Source organism: Scophthalmus maximus, chromosome 22 (assembly GCF_022379125.1).
Source record: "Scophthalmus maximus strain ysfricsl-2021 chromosome 22, ASM2237912v1, whole genome shotgun sequence".
In the NCBI taxonomy this organism is placed as follows: Eukaryota; Metazoa; Chordata; class Actinopteri; order Pleuronectiformes; family Scophthalmidae; genus Scophthalmus; species Scophthalmus maximus.
Window position 1 is genome coordinate 9,723,829 of NC_061536.1, and position 16,657 is coordinate 9,740,485.

A 16,657-nucleotide genomic window follows, 5' to 3' on the forward strand; every position below is an offset into this window, starting at 1 on the left:
ATGTCAGAGCGAGCTACAGTCGCTCGTTCCCTTTCCTTTAAAGTTTGTTGTTTTTCATCCAGAGGAATAAACAGGACGAACAGTGACGTCGACGTGACGGATGTTTACACCACGCGTGAAACTGCGGCGCGGTGAAACCGAACTATGCCGCCGACGTCACTCGTACGTCCAATCACAGGTCGTCTCGCCCTCCTTGTCAGCCAATAGAATTAACGCGTTTTACACTGTCGCCGTTTCGCTGTTGTCATTTTCCCGAAACTATGTCCAAAGAAGGGATTTGTATATTGTATCGCGAGTGTTGAACCCCCGCCACGATGAGCGGCCCCTGCAGAGAAGTCATCACCCTTCAGCTCGGACACTATTCAAACTTTGTGGGGACGCACTGGTGGAACTTACAGGTGAGGGGCAGCTGTGGCGGCGAACGCTAAGCTAGGTCGGCTAGTTAGCTGGTTAGCTAGCTGGGCGCATGAGTTGCCAGACTTCCGGGAGACTGCAGAGACTTTTTTTCCTCCACTGCGGCAATGTTCGCGCCATGGTCTCCTTTTTAAATTATCAACAGAGGAGTGAATGTGACATGATCGAGATTTGCACACATGCGACAGAGCATGAAGACAAGCGTTAGCCACCAGGTTTTTTATTGATGCTAAAGTTGCAAATTATCATCAAGTGTCAGGACAGAGAGCCCTGTTGTGATCCAGGAGGATGGAAATCACATTTATGCTTCAGAAGGAAATTAGAGATGATCTCCTGCAGACAGATAATGATTTAGCACTTCACAGCTTCATTTAAAATTGTTTTAAAGTAGAGTAATACTTAATTGATTTCAGGGGGAAGAGATTCACAAGCTATTCATCCAAGTGATGCCCAAATCAATGAAGCCATAATTATTATTCATTTATATGATAGATAGTATTTTGGAATATTAAGGCACTTGACTGCTTTCAGATATATCAATATTTGCTGTGACTAACCTTTGACTTCTTTAAAACTGCACCGGTTCTCCTCAGTATTCCAATTTCTCCAGGTATTCGACAGGTAGGTTGTTCCAAGAAGCGTCTTGGAGAACTTGCCACCGTTACTCTATGGGTTTAGCCGATCTCTGTGTCTTCTGCCTCTCCGTGTGACTCCATGATGTTGGGATCGGGTCTCTGTTGGAGCCCACCACACCAACTTCTGCAGGACTCCACTTCTTGTTTCTGTAGATGGTTCTTTATTACTCTGGCTGTAGAATGTGGGACTGATCAGGTGGCTGCCCTGATGGATAAAACAAATCTAAACATCTACAGGAGCTAGAACTACTGGCCACTGTGGTCACACAGACACTGGCAGATAAATGAGATGATCTACTCTTTGTTCACAGGATGCCTCGCTATCGTATGACCCAGAGGGGCCGCTGGGCGAGATACAGAGCGATGTCGTGTTTCGTGAAGGACATACTTCTGGCGGAGACGTCACCTACACCCCTCGCCTCATCGCCATGGATGTCAAAGGTAATTTAACCCCTCACGTGCCTCCAGCTATGCTGAAAACATCCTAAGCACTGGTGGGGCTTTATTTTTCGTGTGCATCTAAAGACTGCCAGCAAAGGATTTGTGTTTTCATCAGCTAAATGCTTAGATGCTGCCTGGTAATGTCAATATTTTTTTTTACCATCAGTCCAACATTACTGCGTCTGTAACCACGTCTCTCCATGTGACTCTTCTTTTATGACAGGAAGTCTCCGGACTCTGCGGCAGGAGGGACGTCTGTATGATGCAGGCAAAGACATGTCTGCTGTCACTTGGTAAATATGTGTGTTTACAGCATCTAGGAAATAACAGACCTTTGCATTTTGTGGATGGTTTAATTTAAAATGTTGCTCTGTCTTTTAGGGAGGGAAGCCTCATGATGCATGAAGAAAGTCCCCCTGAAAAGAACTCCTTTCTTGAAGATCTGGACAAGTTGGATGTGAGTATCTGTCTATGGTGGAAATGAAACTGACCTGCAGCTTAATTATTCATATTATTTTCCATGACAATACTGTGTTGAGACAATGAGCCACGAGCCCCAGTACCTACAACCTGAGCCACAACAACCTGTATTGAAATCTAAAATGTCTAGATCTAGAAGTAGTAACTTGATCTTACCTGGTATTGCGTTTTTACAGCCAGATTTCACTAACATGGGGTCATCGATCCTGCCTCTAAATGTGCATTTTTGTTATTTAGTTAATGTTATTTTATTTCTGATTCATAACGACACAGGTGTAATCAGTGTGTAATCTGTCAAGTAGCTCGTTCTAACATCTGTCTTTGTTTGCAGAAGGGAGAGATACTCGCCGGGGCGGATTTGTCCTTCAGCTCCCGGCTTCAGCGCTCAGGTGAACAAAACCTCAACAAGTTTTAAACTCTGCAGCGATTACAAGATTTTCTGAAAATTCTGTCAAGTGTAGCAGCGGCCACTCTGAAAACTCTCCCTCTGCAGCAGGTTCAGCGAGTGTGGACACGGTGAACAGTCGGCTGGCTCAAGTCCAAAAGGGCTACGGGCTGGAGGGCAACGTGAAGGTTTGGTCCGACTTCCTCCGGATCCACCTGCACCCTCGCACCGTCTCTGTCATCCACCAGTACAACCACGACGGGTAAATCGTCAGACTCACCATGTTTTTGTTTTTTTTTCAAGCATTATGGAGGAAAGCCTGGAGATTTACTTTAATTCAACTACTGCTCTGCTTAAGATAGATGAATTTGGAAATGTAGATGTTTACAGATACAATTCTCATAACATCGGATGGCAGAGCATGTTTAAGAAATTTGAATACATTTGAAGCTTGGTATCTACTGGAGAAAACTTGTTGAACCGTAAACAAACAACAACAATCGCACAGAAGAGCAAAAGGTGCAGAGTCTTGGTATTTTTATCTGTGTTTGTGCAGAGTCTTTATATCTGTATATGTGTGTGTGCAGAGTCTTTATATCTGTATTTGTGTGTGTGCGGAGCCTTTGTATTTGTATTTGTGTGTGCAGAGTGTTTGTATTAGTATTTGTGTGTGTGCAGGGAGGCTCATCGGCTGGAGGCCTTCGGCCAGGGAGAGGCTCTCCTGCAGGGGTCGGTGCTCGAGGATCTGGAGGACAAGCTGCACTTCTTTGTGGAAGAGTGTGATTACCTCCAGGTAGCTACATTGGTCCACTCAACTCTTTGAGTTTATCCTGATGAATCATGTATATGGGTTCTAATATTAATTATATATTGTGCCAGAGGGAGAACATACTGATGTTTTTTTTCAACATGAATCCTCATTATAACGCCTCTCTCTGCTTCCTCTTTTCTCTCAGGGTTTCCAGGTGCTGTGCGACATGGCTGATGGCTTTGCAGGCCTGGGTTCAAAGGTCACAGAGATGCTACAGGACTCGTACGGCGATAGAGGCATCCTGACCTGGGGGTTAGCACCCGTCAGTCACCCAGACTCGGTGAGTTGGTGAACTCGGAGTCTGGCCGTCCGCTTTTTACCTTGAGTTCGTATGAAAGCAGATGTTTTGTGAATCAGACTTGTATCTCTGTTCAACCAGACTCCTATGAAGGACATCTACCACATGTTGAACTGCACCTTAGCGACGACCCACCTGGCCAATCACAGCTCCTTCTTCTGCCCGTTGACTCTGCGTGGTGGACTTGGCAGACGACCCTCCGCCCCCACAGCCTTCACTCACCTCAATTATGATGTGAGGCTTTTCATTTTAGTTTTGTTCTTACTTTAATATTAGTTTTGGTCTTTTTTAGTGATGCTAATGATATGTGATGATCAGTAAGTATCATAAAGTGGAATCTAATATTTTTTTTACATACATTTGAATATTTGAGATATCGTCACTGCCTCTTTTTGACATTGTAATTTACTCAGCTGTAATTAAATTAATAAAAATAGAAATTTAAAAATAGAAATAAAAATAAGCATAAAAATGTCAACTGCCTTAAAATTATCTTTCTAACCATGCATGTTAGGCTTATAAATTGACTTTAATATTTTCAGCTTTGATGTGATTAAGGACATTTTAACACTGACACACACCCTGTTCATTGTTTGCAAACATGCAGTAATATATGTTAAACTGGATTTTTTCTTTGTCTGTGTTTTTCCTCCTCGCCAGGCCTCACTGTGGTTCCACTCCAGCGCCGTCTTGGCTCTGGCCCTGGACGCCCTCACTGTGCCTTATAGGCTGAGGGACAACAGCGTCCCCATGTGGCAGGTGGCGGACGCGCTGGCCGTGTCGGGGAGAAAGGTGACTTAAATCCAAAACCCATCAACACAGTGTAAAAACCCACTGTGTAAAAACCCACATGTTGATCTTTTGCAAGACAAGTTGATTTAAAAATGGAGTTAGTGTGAATTCCAGCCCACTCATTGTGATGGGGTGTCTTTTTAAATTATAGGTGGTGGCCGCTTACGGTGCCGTTCCCTTTCCCATGATGCACGGCGGCTCTCTGCCCGACGCCCTGAGCGCCTGCCCAGATGCTCTGCCCTGGAAACCTCTGTCGGCGTGCTCGGAACCAGGCGATGGTCGATGCTACAGCCAGTGGGCGATGCTCAAAGGCTTCGAAGGCCAGAGACTAACCGGGTCAGAATTTTAGGAATATATTTTGTATTTTTTTGAATTCAAAGTAACCTCAGTTTATTTATTATTTTCTAATAGTAATAACTCATTATCACTAAAGAGGTTACAAACACATAGATTATCTACATTCAATCTCCTTTTGATGTGTTGCTGAAACAATATTTTTCTTCCCATCAGCAATCAGGCTCCAGGGACTGAACCACCCTCTCCTCTGCACAGCCTCGACCACGGGGAAGACGTCCTGACGTCCTACATCAGATCGTTCTATCCTACAGCTCCTCTGTGAGTCCCTACACTGACATATAGTTCTTCTTACCCTTCTTACCTAACAGGAAAACCTTTATTTTTAACCTTCACCCTCTCCGTCCCCGCTCTCACAGCGCCCTGCAGCTGGTGTCTTCTCCCAGCAAGCTGACGCCACCATTCCCTCAGATTTTCAGCCAGTCCGTCAGTCCTCAAGGCTTCCTGCAGGACCAACACCCTCAACCAGGCTGTGAGTATATTTAAATGTTCACTTTTTATTTGTCTCCTCTATTTCTGCCTTGCTGAAGATATCATTTCCACCATGGATTTTATGTTTTTTTGTAATTGGTTGAGCATATTTATCTCTCTTCAGCTCCAGCCTCTGTGGTTTCGTCTGTACCCGTGTTGACGTCCCTCCAGTCCGGGCCGGCGCTCGGCACGTGGCTGTCGGAGCTTCACCGCGGTGCCAGCGCGTTTGACATCCGCCGTGTGGCCCCGAGCTTCCTCTCCCAGGGGCCCGAGATGGGCGACTACGAGGAGGCCCTGGAGCAGCTGCGCCTACTGGCTCGGTGTTACCGAGATACCAGTGGTGGGGCGAAGCACTCTTCGTCTGAAGAGGATGATGATGATTGACATGAACCGTTTCATGATGACGTCTCATACTGACACGGGGAGATGAAGAGGAGCCGTGCCTCCGGTTACTGAAGGACCAGGACTGAATTACAGTCCTGGTCCTTACAAGCAGAAAGAGATGGACGTTTGACTCAAGTGGAAATAGACTGATCAAACAAAGCTGCAGGATGCAGATGAGGGGAAAGTGAATGAGTTCCTAAAAGGAGCGTGTGTTGGATGTAGTGCCATTCAAGTGTCAGGACTCAATTTTATCAAACTGAAGCTGGTGAACATAAAGGCTTCATATTTTAGCTGGGTATCAAAATATGTATCGACTGGGATTTGCTGCTGTATGCTTAAGCTAGGAAGTAGTTTAATGTCGTAATGAAGCCGATGATACTGTATTTTATTGTCAGCACGATAGTGTATTTGAGACTAACAAAATGAACTACGTTTCCAGTAATTTAGGCATGTTACCCAGCGCGATGGTGTGGGTCGCTGATGGTTTTTGGTCTTTCATGGGATCATTGATATGATAAAAATAGATCACCAGATAAGGCTGGTCAGACACACCACTCCCAACTTGTTACTATGTAAAACCACAGTAATTGAAAAATACCAAACCAGGTAATGATTTGCATTATTTGTTTGAGTATTAACTGTCTGTACCCAAAATGTGAGAATACAAAGAGATAAAGAACAAATAATAAATCCCAGAATCCTGTGTAGCCAGACATGCAGATGTCAACATGCCTCCCTCACTAACTTTGAATCCTTGGGATGGCTGTGGCTCAGGAGGTCTCGAGTTGTCCACTAACCATAAGATCAATGGTTCAGTCCTTGGGCAAGAGACAAGCCTTAATTGCCTCTAATGGCTGTGAATGATGTGATAGAAAGCTGTACGTAAAACCACTGAATAAATGTGTGAGAACTGAGAATGGGTGGATGCTACTTGAACTGAGGTGATGATCAATAAGAATATAATGCAATCGATTCAAAAGTGTTAAAAAAAAAGAAGCGCATCCAAAGACAAATCCAGAACAAGTATTTTTAATCTGAAATAAAATGATACAAGGGTTTCACAAAGGCGAGGAAATGTTGGAACATATTCCCACCAACATTATTGACAAAAAAAACAGTATGCTTCTACCGGTGATTAAAAAAAGGCTAAGACACATACACACACACCATATCATCATTTCAACTTATAAAACTTGAGTTTTGCACCCTGTTATTTTTACAAACACGTCCGTATGAGACAGCTCTACTGACAAAAATATGTTGCGTAAAAGTCAAATGAAATGAAGTATAGCATGTGCATAAAAGACATCAAGCTTGAGTGCCTGGTTTTCTACAGCTACTTATCAAAAGACAGGAGGCGAGGGGGGGAGGGGGGGGTAGTGTTGTGGGGCGTGGGGAATGTAAATGAAGGACAGGGGGAGACACTGGGATAAGGGCTTACGACAAAGAGTCCAAGCTCTGAACTAGGAGCGAGAACGGGAGCGAGAACGAGATGGGGAGCGGGACTCTGAACGTGAGGCTGACCGGGAGCGGGCTTTGGCGGGCGAGGGTGAACGGGATTTGGACTTGGACTTGGATTTAGACCTGGCTCTCGATTTGGGGACGACGGGGCTGCGGGAGCGAGAACGAGAGCCCCTCGCAGGCGCGCCTCCCTCGTCGTCGCTCTTGGGTTGCTCGCGACCCTTTGAGCCAGAATTCCTAGAGCGATCTTTAATTCCGGATCTGGAACGAGACCTGGAGCGAGAGCGAGACCTGGACTGGGAATCCTCTTTCTTGCCTTTCTTCACTTCTTTCTTGATCTTTTTGCTTTTGGGGCTGCGACTCGTGGGACTGCGACTCTTAGGGCTACGGCTTTTGGGACTGCGACTCTTAGGGCTGCGACTCTTAGGGCTACGGCTTTTAGGGCTACGGCTTTTGGGGCTGCGGCTCCTACTTCGGTCTTTGTTCTTCTGAGGGCCGTTGCTGCGCTCCTCTTCCTCCTTCTTGCCCTTGCCCTTATTCTTCTTGCTACGAGATCGGCTGCGGGACTGGGACGCCGCCCTGTGGACAAAATCACAAGTGTCATGTTTCATTCAGGCAGCATAGTTTTTCGGGGGGGACCAAGCACCTGTTTATGGGAACTGTTTGTGAATACAGACAGATGTTGCATTGGCCAGATGTGACCAATTCACTTTAAATGCAGGATATCTCCTTGTTTTGAAAAGTCTTGAGAAACAAAAAATGTAATCTTCTTTTCAGGGTCCAACATTATCAACTGTCACTCAAATGCAAGTTTAAATTTACATTAGTGTATAACAGTAAGTTGCCATTGGCAGGTTGCTGCACTTCACTTTTCAATTTCACCACTACAGCAACAATAGGTTGATTGACTACGATTCTGCACGCCAGCCACATCATATGTACAGGTTTTCTATCATACCATGGTTAGCTAGTAAAACCCCAAACCCTTGATCACGTCTCCTCTAATGCGGACTGGATTTCTCACCTTGAGTGGGAGCGGCTGCGGCTGCTGCTTCCACTGCGGCTGCGGCTCTTGCGAGACCTGCGGCTCCTGGAGCGGGACCTGAGGAGAAGAAAAATGTGTAATGTTAAGAAATTTAATTCCTCAGCCACCACTTACAAGGTTGAATCTTGTGAAGGCTTTTGCTGCAAGACCAGCTTTCTTTTCCCTTATCCAATTTCCACACATTTGCTAAGTTCTGTGACGAGCAGCTTAACTTATTAAACCTAACAATACATCAGGAAAGTCAGGTATAATATTGCATTGGATTATTTTCTAACCTGGAGCGGCTGTGGCTGCGACTGCGGGAATACGAGCGGCGGCGCTTGGCTCCAGGACGGTCCTCAATGAGCCGGATCTTTCTGCCGTTCACCTCCGTGCCATCCAGCTTCTCCAGAGCCCTCTTCATGTCAGAGTAGAGCCTGAACTCGATCACCCCCTCGTTCTTCCGGCCCTTGTGGGTGTCGGCGTAGGTCACCTCCCCCGCCTGCCTCATGTAGTCCTGCAGAGGAATGGGAACCATGAGTGAATCACGACCTTTAGAATGATTTAATCTAAAAAAGCCAAAATAATTTTGGACATGATGCTGAACTCACCTTCAAGTCCTGCCAGCTGCAACGGCTGGAAAGATTCTCGACAATGAGCCGATAATCTGTCCTTATAGGAGGACCATATCTGTCTCGTCCCCAGCGCCCATATCCACCTTTCAATGCAATAAGGAAAGAACAGGAAAAATAAGGACCATAAAGAAATTGTGATGATGCAGTTATGCTAAACTCCAAGCTACATGCTATAAAATATATGAAGGGAAACAAAGTTAACAAAAAAGGGGGAAGGTAAAGGTACAGTTACAAAAAGAATGTAATTCTTAAAAAAAAGATCTTTTAAGTCTAGGCTTATGACACACTTTTAGCTCATTCAATTGTTTTGTAAAAAAAGATCAATACACCTAATATCTGAATAAGAAGAGAAAAAAAACTATTTCAAAAATATATAACTGATGGAGGAAGTACTTACGGTGAACTAAATCAAGTTTCTAAGCTATCCTATCTAAAAACATTTCACTGTTACAAAAACATGTTCTGTTGTCAGGCACCTATAAGAGCTGAACCCACATCTGTTCCTAACCCCCATGGCATCCTCACCACCCGGCCTGGGCCTAATGGGAAAAGCGGTCTTCATTCACAATGGCTCCCTTTTTTGGTCTGCCCAGGGGCCCAGAATGGTCAAACCACACTCTTGGAAAGGGGGGACACCATGGCCAGCAATAGGGGCAGGCAGTCAGCAAAGGACTCTTTCAATTAAAACATTGAGGTTCTTTGTTAAATCTTTACCTTTAAAATTGACAGTCATTTTTAAATGAAATTAAAAAAAATGGAATAAGACATCAATAGATTACAAGATATTTGACAATCAGATAGTTATTATTTTTTTTTTATACAATGTTTAAAAGTAAGACAGTTATATTCCTTTCCATCAGTAAGCCATTTCTCCCCATCACATTTCACAACACATGGAAACCCAAGATTTTTGAAGTCATTGGTGGTTCTGGTGCACACAAATCTAATCATGTCAAAGACTGATAAGGAAACTTCCCCCCCTCACCTCTACTCATCTTTTAGAAACAAGAGCTGTTAAGTGTTGTATTGAGTGTTGCTCGTACACCGTCTATTTGGAAGACAATGCAAGACAAATTTGCTGCTCCGGCGTGACCGACCCAGAAACTGAGATACGCCTGTATGTTAAACAGGCCATCGGAAAAACATGGAAGGCTCATCGAGACCAGAACAACAAGACTGGGAGTGTGGATGTCTCACTGAAAGATGTGCAAAATAACTTCAACAGCAGGTATAGACTCTGTTCAGTTTTTAACTTAAACACGTTATAAATTTAGTGCACACCAGCCACCAAGGACAAGACGGATATTTTTGCCCCTTTGAATATTCTGATCAATTTCGATTCCCTGTAATGAACGAAATCCCTCAAAGACATTAAGCACGTGAAATAACTAAAACACTGTTTGGGATACTTACTCCTTCCACCACCGTAGCCTCCGTCACGACGGGGCCCCTTGGTGTGCTCCACAATCACCCGCTCTCCGCACAGCTCTTTGCCGTTCAGGTCATAAACGGCATCGTCTGCGTCACGCGGGTCATCGAATTCAACAAACCCATACCTAGAGAGGGGAGGGGGACACGTTTCAACGTTAACAGCACAAATAAATATTGGTTAATATTTAAAAACATCAGAGGTCTGATGTGTAGTGTGCTATAAACCTCAAGTGAGCAGACCAAATACAAACAATGTACCCTGATGTGTCATGGTGTCAACAACAATAGTAGGGCTGCAACTAACGATTATTTTCATAATCGATTATTCTGTGGAATATTTTCCAAATTAATCGATTAGTTGTTTAGTCTGAAAAATGTTGCTTGTGTTTCCCAACCCCAAGATGATTTTGATGTTTTGTTTTGTCCACACCAAAGATATTTAGTTTACTGTCATAGAGGAGCAAAGAAACCAGGAAATATTCACATTTAAGAAACTGAAATCTGAGAACAATTTCCTTTTTTTCTTCATAAAAACTACTTGATAGTTGGCGAGAAATTTAGTAATCAATTCAATTGACATTCACCGTTGACACCATGACATTTTATGGATCGATTACATGATCAGTGGGTTCGTTTCGGTGCAATGGACACTTGATACTGTAAAGTGAGGTTTAGGTGAGGAGAAAGTTGCTCGACTTTTTTGTCCAACCCATCAGTGACTGCAGGCCTTGTTCCCACCTCTTCAGGTAAATACCGAAGCTGACCGACAGGTGGTCAAAACAGGAAGGTGTGTGCGTGCAACCGAAACCATGTTGGGTTTTTTTTTGACAACACAATTTTACAAAAAAGCATGCACGTCTTGAACGTCCTTGGACACGGGTGGGACCGAGATTAAACTCGATTAGTTCATGTTTGACTGCAATACAAACACACCGCCTGTGTGACATTGCCACGTCTAATGTTAAGCTAACCACCGCTAGCCGTGATCGACAAAAGCACGGATCACACCTCGGCCAGCCAACAGCGGCCTTCAACTAAATACAAATGCATTAAAAAAAAAAACATGCATTACGCAAAACTAATGCAGCACTGTACGTTAAATCAGATGATATTGGGTTGTGTTCGGCAGATGTTGCAATAGCAGGCCAGGCCCGCTGCGAGCGACAAGGCCCCGTTACTGCATGCTAATGTGCACGGCGCGGCCCGCGCGGACATTAGCCTCAACAACAAACAAAAGCGATGAAAAGCGAGCAGCTTCGACGTTACCCGTTCTTCAGGTCGACCTCCAGGATCTTCCCGTAGCCCTTGAAGAACCTCTCCACGTCCTTCTCTCGGGCCCTGTAGCTCAGCCTTCCGATATACACCCGCGACATCGTGTTAGCTCGTGTGTGCTAGCGAAGCGTGAGCGCCGAGCGAGACCGAGCGAGCGCACACGGAGGAGGCGCGCTCCTGTGACACAATAGGTCGCGACGGCAAGGGGGCGTGTCTTTCTCTTCTCCGATGGCAGCTGTCGCTGTTGCCCCGAGGTTAGTCTTTCAGGTAGACTCTGCACTGGCAGCCAGGCAAACCACAGGGCAAATTATATATATATATATACATTTATGAGAATTAATTCATTTTAGGAGAATCAATTTCAAAATAACATGTTGAGAAAAATTTGGAAAAAATGCTTATCATTCGTGCGTATGTATTAAATGTATGTATGTATGTATGTATTAAGGGCTGCAACTAACGAAATCTTTTCATAATCGATTAAGCTGTCGATTATTTTCTCGATTAACTGATTAGTTGTTTGGTCCATGAAATATTCATAAAATGGTGAAAAATGTCTATCGTGTTTCCCAAAACCCCAAGATGATGTTTTGTTTTGTCCACACACCAAAGTTATTTAGTTTTACTGTCACAGAAGAGCAAAGAAACCAGAAAAAAATAACATTTAAGAAGCTGAAATCAGAGAATTTTTTTTTTCATAAAAACTACTTGAACCGATTAACCGATTATCAAAATAGTTGGCAATTAGGCCCAGTTTCGAACACGTGGGGTTCTTTAAATATTAAAACCTTTCCGTCCCGGATTCTGCGAACTGTAGTTAACGCGTATAAGCCGCGGTGGGCGGGGTTAACTAATGCACGGAGACGGGGGGTCGTTACAAACACCCGAGCGCCTCTCCTCTAGTTAGGCGGCTAGTTTTTATTCAAAAAAAAAATCTTTTTGTGAGTTTGTTTTTTCCCCACCCCACAAACAATGTCCGCTGACCTTTGATGCGACTTTGGCGCAGCTGGGTGGCGCCGTTGCCCAACGATGAGAGTCGGAGCAACTTGTTCCTCCAATGGGTTGAAGAGCGCGCGGGCGGTTCGGGAGGGAGGTAACGGTGCGCGACGCTAGCCGCCCGTTAGCTTCGCAGGCAACAGGTCAGCTCGCCGCCCGTGGGCTCCGGCCATGGAGCGCCGCGCCTTCTCCAAATACTCCTGGATCGACTTCGTGTTCTCCGTGATCGGCGTGTGCACGTTCCTGGTGGACTGGGGCTCGGACGTGTGGGTCGCCGCCGAGTTCTACTGCCGCGGCGACCTCTTCTGGTTCGCGGTGCTGGTCGGCCTCATGGCGCTCTCCTCCGTCGTGGTCCAGACGTTCAGCTGGTTCTGGCTCGAGTACGACCGCGAGCTGCCGGGCTTCGGCGCGCGGAGCGGCGCGGGCGCCGTGCTCTTCGGCGACCGGGTGGCGCTCTCGTGCCTGCTGCATGTGCTGCAGCTGGGCTTCCTCTGCAGGTAGAGACCGGCCACTGTGCGGACGAGGACAACAGATCGAATCAAATTGAGCGCAACTCGTTGACAGGAAACCTTTTTTTAAAACTTTGAAACATTGATGCGTTCAGGTGACTGTAATGTCTAGTTTTCACCAATAGGTTGCATGAAACACAGTGATACAAGTCCACTTTATTATTAGTATTATTCATAATCATAATCATAATCATAAGTAATTTTATTTGTCGACGCCTTTCAAGATACTCGACCCGACTGGATTTAAGTTATTTGATCAAATCCCCAGATGAAGGAGGCAACTAACATTGATCTTATTAGTGATTGATCAGCTAACTGGTATTATTGTGTGTATATAAATATATATATATAAAATAATAATAATAATCATCATTGTGTCCATAAACTGTGCTCATGGCAATTTTACCTAATGTCATTAGATGCCTTGTTTTGTTTGATCAAAATGACAAAACTCTGAGAAACTCAGTTTCAGCTATCCAATAACATAACAGAAAATCGGCAAATCCTCTCAATTGTGAAGATGCAAATTGGTGTTTTTTCGGCATTTTTTACATTTCACCAACGCTGTATCGATTATCAAAGTAGCTTGTGATTATATTTCCGTCAAACTCTGGGCATTTCTCTCTTACTTAACGTTCCCACGGTGAAGCTCAGGAAGGCAAGCGAGCAATAACACTTGACAGGTGCAGAGTTGGTGAACGTACATCAGGTGTGGCAACGAGTAAATCCAGTGCAGTCATAAGAGAATGCACAAATTAGGATTTAATGAGGTGTGAAAAGTGTCAAATATGGGTGGCGTGATTCTCTGCTGTGGAGGACACTTAACGCATCACGCCAGACTGCTTCTTTTCTTGCGTGTCATCTTCTCACAACCTTAGTGTCGTGTCGCGTAACAGCCCCTTCTCTGATCCGTTCACCCGCCACGCAGGCACATCTCCGCCATACGTCAAGGCTTCAGGGTTTGGTGGCGGAAAGAGGAAGGGTCCGAGTACGCCGTGTACCTGACACATGACCTCAGCATGCTCCGACTCATCGAGACGTTCTGTGAGAGCGCTCCTCAGCTGACCCTGATGATCTATGTCATGCTGCGCACCAACAAGGCCAGGACGGTGCAGTGTGAGTTCCCCTTTTGAGTTCCATTCCAGCCCCCTAAGCAAAGCAAGCAAGCATGTGTGTGTGAATCAAACATAGCCCCAGGGTTGAGGTTTTTTATAAGTCATCATGACATAAGCGCAAATGTGTGTTGACCACGTTCGTTTCCTCTCGGTGGCTCGACTTGACAATTTGAACTTCTGTTTTTCCAGTTGTGAGCATTGCTGCGTCAACCACCTCCATAGCCTGGATGGTGGTGGACTACCACCGCTCCCTGCGCTCCTTCCTCCCAGACAAAGCCAAGCAGGGCTGGGGCTCCTCCCTGATCTACTTCCTGTGGAACCTGCTGCTGATCGCTCCGCGCGTGGCCGCCGTCGCCCTGTTCGCCTCCGTGCTGCCCGGATACATGCCCGCCCACTTCCTCATGCTGTGGTTCGTCTTTGTGCTGTGGGCTTGGCGACAGAGGACGTACTTCATGGACAGCGTGGGCGGCGAGTGGCTCTACCGGGCCACCGTGGGGCTCATTTGGTACTTCAGCTGGTTCAACGTGGCGGAGGGTCGGACCCGCGGCAGGAGCGTCATCTACCACTCCTTCATCACCGCCGACGCGCTGATCCTGCTGGCGACCTGGTGGTGCTACAGAGACCCTGTCCAGACCGAGTCGTACGCCCTCGCCCTGATCATCACACTACCTCTCACCTACCTCCTGGGACTGCTCTTCAAGACCCTCTACTACTGCTGCTTCCACCCCAAACTGTGGAGGCCCCTGGCGCGGGACCCAGGTCCGCCCGTCGATCTGCCTGATGCCGAAGTGTCCGTCAGAGACATTTCCATCCAGGACAGCGCCCTGTCCTCCCAGCTCCTCAACAGGCGGATGGCCTGCCACGCCAAAAACTTTTACTCAGAGCAGAGCGCCATCAGACAGACGGACGACGCGAACAGAGCAGAGTCGGCGCGTCTGTGATGTCACAGCTGATCGTATACGGCGGATAGAAGATGTGACCTTGTGTGGTGGTGGTGGTGATGGAGCTCCGTCCGTCTCCATCAGGCCAACTCTCTTGACTGTTTGACCATTTGTGCTGCAACTTCACCAAAGGATCCAACATACAGACTTGAAAACAGTACTTGAAAAACAGTATTCGAATAAATAAAATCCCCTTCACAGTAGATGTAATTTTAACAACACCATATATATTATTGTTATTATTACATATTGCAATTGAAAAAATTGCTGGATTAGTTGAAAAAAACAGACAGGAAAAATCTGATTTTGCAAATACCATATAAAAAAAATCTTTATCACCATGAAGCAACTCTGCATTGATTTGCAACTAGGCCTAATACACCATGAAACATTATAGCGACTGCTACCGTAATAGATATGGTATGGGGAAAAAAATCTCTTGATAAATGAATGCCATCTCACAACACTGCACAACACTATTTCTCATCTCTACTTGAAACTACAGTAATATGATAAGCTAATTTTCTAGAAAACATTTAGTTACACGTGATTTTTTACAAGCGAATGTATTTTTAACTGTTCTTACACAATGCAGTCATTATTTTTACATGTTGAAAAAGTTTTTTACATTTCATTTACCACATTCCCAAAGGTTTGTTGTTGTTTGTATTTCCAAAGTGCAGACTTTGCTGGCAACAAGTACACAACAAATTACAAAATGATTAGATAACAAACTATTACTGTGTCAGTAATAGAATATTGAATACAATCATCACAATTTGGACATTGCCTGGGCAGTTTGAAAGAATTTTCTTTTTTTATTACATTAGGTGTGTGTGTGTGTGTGTGTGTGTGTGTGTGTGTGTGTGTGTGTGTGTGTGTGTGTGTGTGTGTGTGTGTGTGTGTGTGTGTGTGTGTGTGTGTGTGTGTGTGTGTGTGTGTGTGTGTGTGTCGTTCGGGTTGCATTACAGCTGCTACGGCTGGAATCTTTTTGAAAGAGCTTGAATGTAGATATTGAACATAAGCTCTACTTTTTTTTCTATCTGTAGGTCCGGTGACGATTATTTTACACGTTAACTGACAAGTGGTATCAAGTTTTTTTTACAACAATCAAAAAGTCAGATTGTGTTTGTTTTTCTTGTTTCACATTTGGCAAAGGTCATGTTTTAAACAAAACTTTAATATCAATTCAGACTCATCAAAGCGAACTTTTCTCTGTAGTTTTGTAAGTAATACGTTGCTATGCTCAGACAATCAGCATCATTCCACCTGGAGGGTGTTTGATTTCAAACTCGTTTAAGTGTTCTACAAGTCTGTTCACGCTGCCATGGTTTTGTTTTGTCATGAGGACACTTCACGCCTCTGTGAGTTTATTAATTTCAGCAATGTTCACACAGTGTCGAAAATCCACTCATGTTCTCCAGACTCCGCTGAAAGTGGAGATTGCAACTACTGTAGTTGTTAGTCTTTTATCTCATGTGCCATGTGCAATTATTAAAGCAATAACGGTGTTCAAGATTACCAGAATTACCTTGTTTTAATTTGTGGGTTTTTTTGCAAACTGTATCCATTTTAAAATATGTTTAAAATACTTCAGTAGAAATGAATAGACCTGTGGCATCTGTGTCACAGATCACGTAAACTTTTTTGTTGTTTTTTTATATTTTTGCATGTATACATATATATTATATATAATGTTTCCACCTCCAGTCTCTACATTTTCATGATCATGACCACAAAACAACCTCATGACCTATTCAGACAACATTGGTTTTCAGCCCTGTGTGTGTGTGTGTGTGTGTGTGTGT

At 44.8% G+C, this 16,657-nt stretch overlaps 3 protein-coding genes across 8 annotated transcripts; 2 read left to right on the forward strand and 1 right to left on the reverse strand.

The window, feature by feature from the left end:
• The first annotated feature begins 181 nt into the window (after positions 1-181).
• Positions 182-6,382, forward strand: msto1 (misato mitochondrial distribution and morphology regulator 1). 2 transcript variants are annotated; one of them, XM_035620856.2, is made up of 14 exons: positions 182-398; positions 1,361-1,490; positions 1,714-1,783; positions 1,872-1,947; positions 2,302-2,359; positions 2,467-2,617; positions 3,034-3,148; positions 3,312-3,446; positions 3,546-3,698; positions 4,125-4,256; positions 4,408-4,592; positions 4,767-4,871; positions 4,970-5,082; positions 5,206-6,382. In XM_035620856.2, exons 1-14 carry the CDS (start codon positions 315-317, stop codon positions 5,463-5,465), a joined length of 1,767 nt encoding a protein of 588 aa, XP_035476749.2. In that variant the 5' UTR covers positions 182-314; the 3' UTR covers positions 5,466-6,382. The 2 variants fall into 2 exon arrangements, with proteins under 2 accessions (XP_035476749.2, XP_035476748.2); XM_035620855.2 differs by having other exon boundaries at positions 183-398; positions 2,464-2,617.
• A 96-nt stretch (positions 6,383-6,478) lies between these two features.
• srsf4 (serine and arginine rich splicing factor 4) lies at positions 6,479-12,408 on the reverse strand. 5 transcript variants are annotated; one of them, XM_035620865.2, is made up of 7 exons: positions 12,273-12,408; positions 9,999-10,141; positions 9,111-9,259; positions 8,562-8,668; positions 8,247-8,467; positions 7,951-8,028; positions 6,479-7,505 (listed from the first exon to the last, which is right to left on the reverse strand). In XM_035620865.2, exons 3-7 carry the CDS (start codon positions 9,145-9,147, stop codon positions 6,929-6,931), a joined length of 1,020 nt encoding a protein of 339 aa, XP_035476758.1. In that variant the 5' UTR covers positions 9,148-9,259; positions 9,999-10,141; positions 12,273-12,408; the 3' UTR covers positions 6,479-6,928. The 5 variants fall into 5 exon arrangements, with proteins under 5 accessions (XP_035476758.1, XP_035476756.1, XP_035476754.1 ...); XM_035620863.2 differs by having other exon boundaries at positions 9,081-9,259; XM_035620861.2 differs by lacking the exons at positions 9,111-9,259; positions 12,273-12,408 and adding an exon at positions 11,283-11,474 and having other exon boundaries at positions 8,562-8,677.
• Positions 12,409-12,445: 37 nt separating this feature from the next.
• xkr8.3 (XK related 8, tandem duplicate 3) lies at positions 12,446-16,370 on the forward strand. The gene is made up of 3 exons (XM_035620860.2): positions 12,446-12,781; positions 13,722-13,909; positions 14,098-16,370. The coding sequence occupies exons 1-3, from the start codon at positions 12,456-12,458 to the stop codon at positions 14,847-14,849; spliced, it is 1,266 nt and encodes a 421-aa protein (XP_035476753.1). The 5' UTR covers positions 12,446-12,455; the 3' UTR covers positions 14,850-16,370.
• The last annotated feature ends 287 nt before the right edge of the window (positions 16,371-16,657 follow it).

Coding starts and splice junctions, on each gene's coding strand:
- xkr8.3 (XM_035620860.2), top strand. CDS start 12,456: ATGGAGCGCCGCGCCTTCTCCAAATACTCCTGGATCGACTTCGTGTTC. Junction 12,782..13,721: donor CAGCTGGGCTTCCTCTGCAG/GTAGAGACCGGC, acceptor CCCGCCACGCAG/GCACATCTCCGCCATACGTC. Junction 13,910..14,097: donor CAAGGCCAGGACGGTGCAGT/GTGAGTTCCCCT, acceptor CTGTTTTTCCAG/TTGTGAGCATTGCTGCGTCA.
- srsf4 (XM_035620861.2), bottom strand. CDS start 11,389: ATGTCGCGGGTGTATATCGGAAGGCTGAGCTACAGGGCCCGAGAGAAG. Junction 10,142..11,282: donor GAGGTCGACCTGAAGAACGG/GTAACGTCGAAG, acceptor TCCCCTCTCTAG/GTATGGGTTTGTTGAATTCG. Junction 8,678..9,998: donor AGGCTACGGTGGTGGAAGGA/GTAAGTATCCCA, acceptor CTTTCCTTATTG/CATTGAAAGGTGGATATGGG.
- msto1 (XM_035620855.2), top strand. CDS start 315: ATGAGCGGCCCCTGCAGAGAAGTCATCACCCTTCAGCTCGGACACTAT. Junction 1,948..2,301: donor AAGATCTGGACAAGTTGGAT/GTGAGTATCTGT, acceptor CTTTGTTTGCAG/AAGGGAGAGATACTCGCCGG. Junction 2,618..3,033: donor CACCAGTACAACCACGACGG/GTAAATCGTCAG, acceptor GTGTGTGTGCAG/GGAGGCTCATCGGCTGGAGG.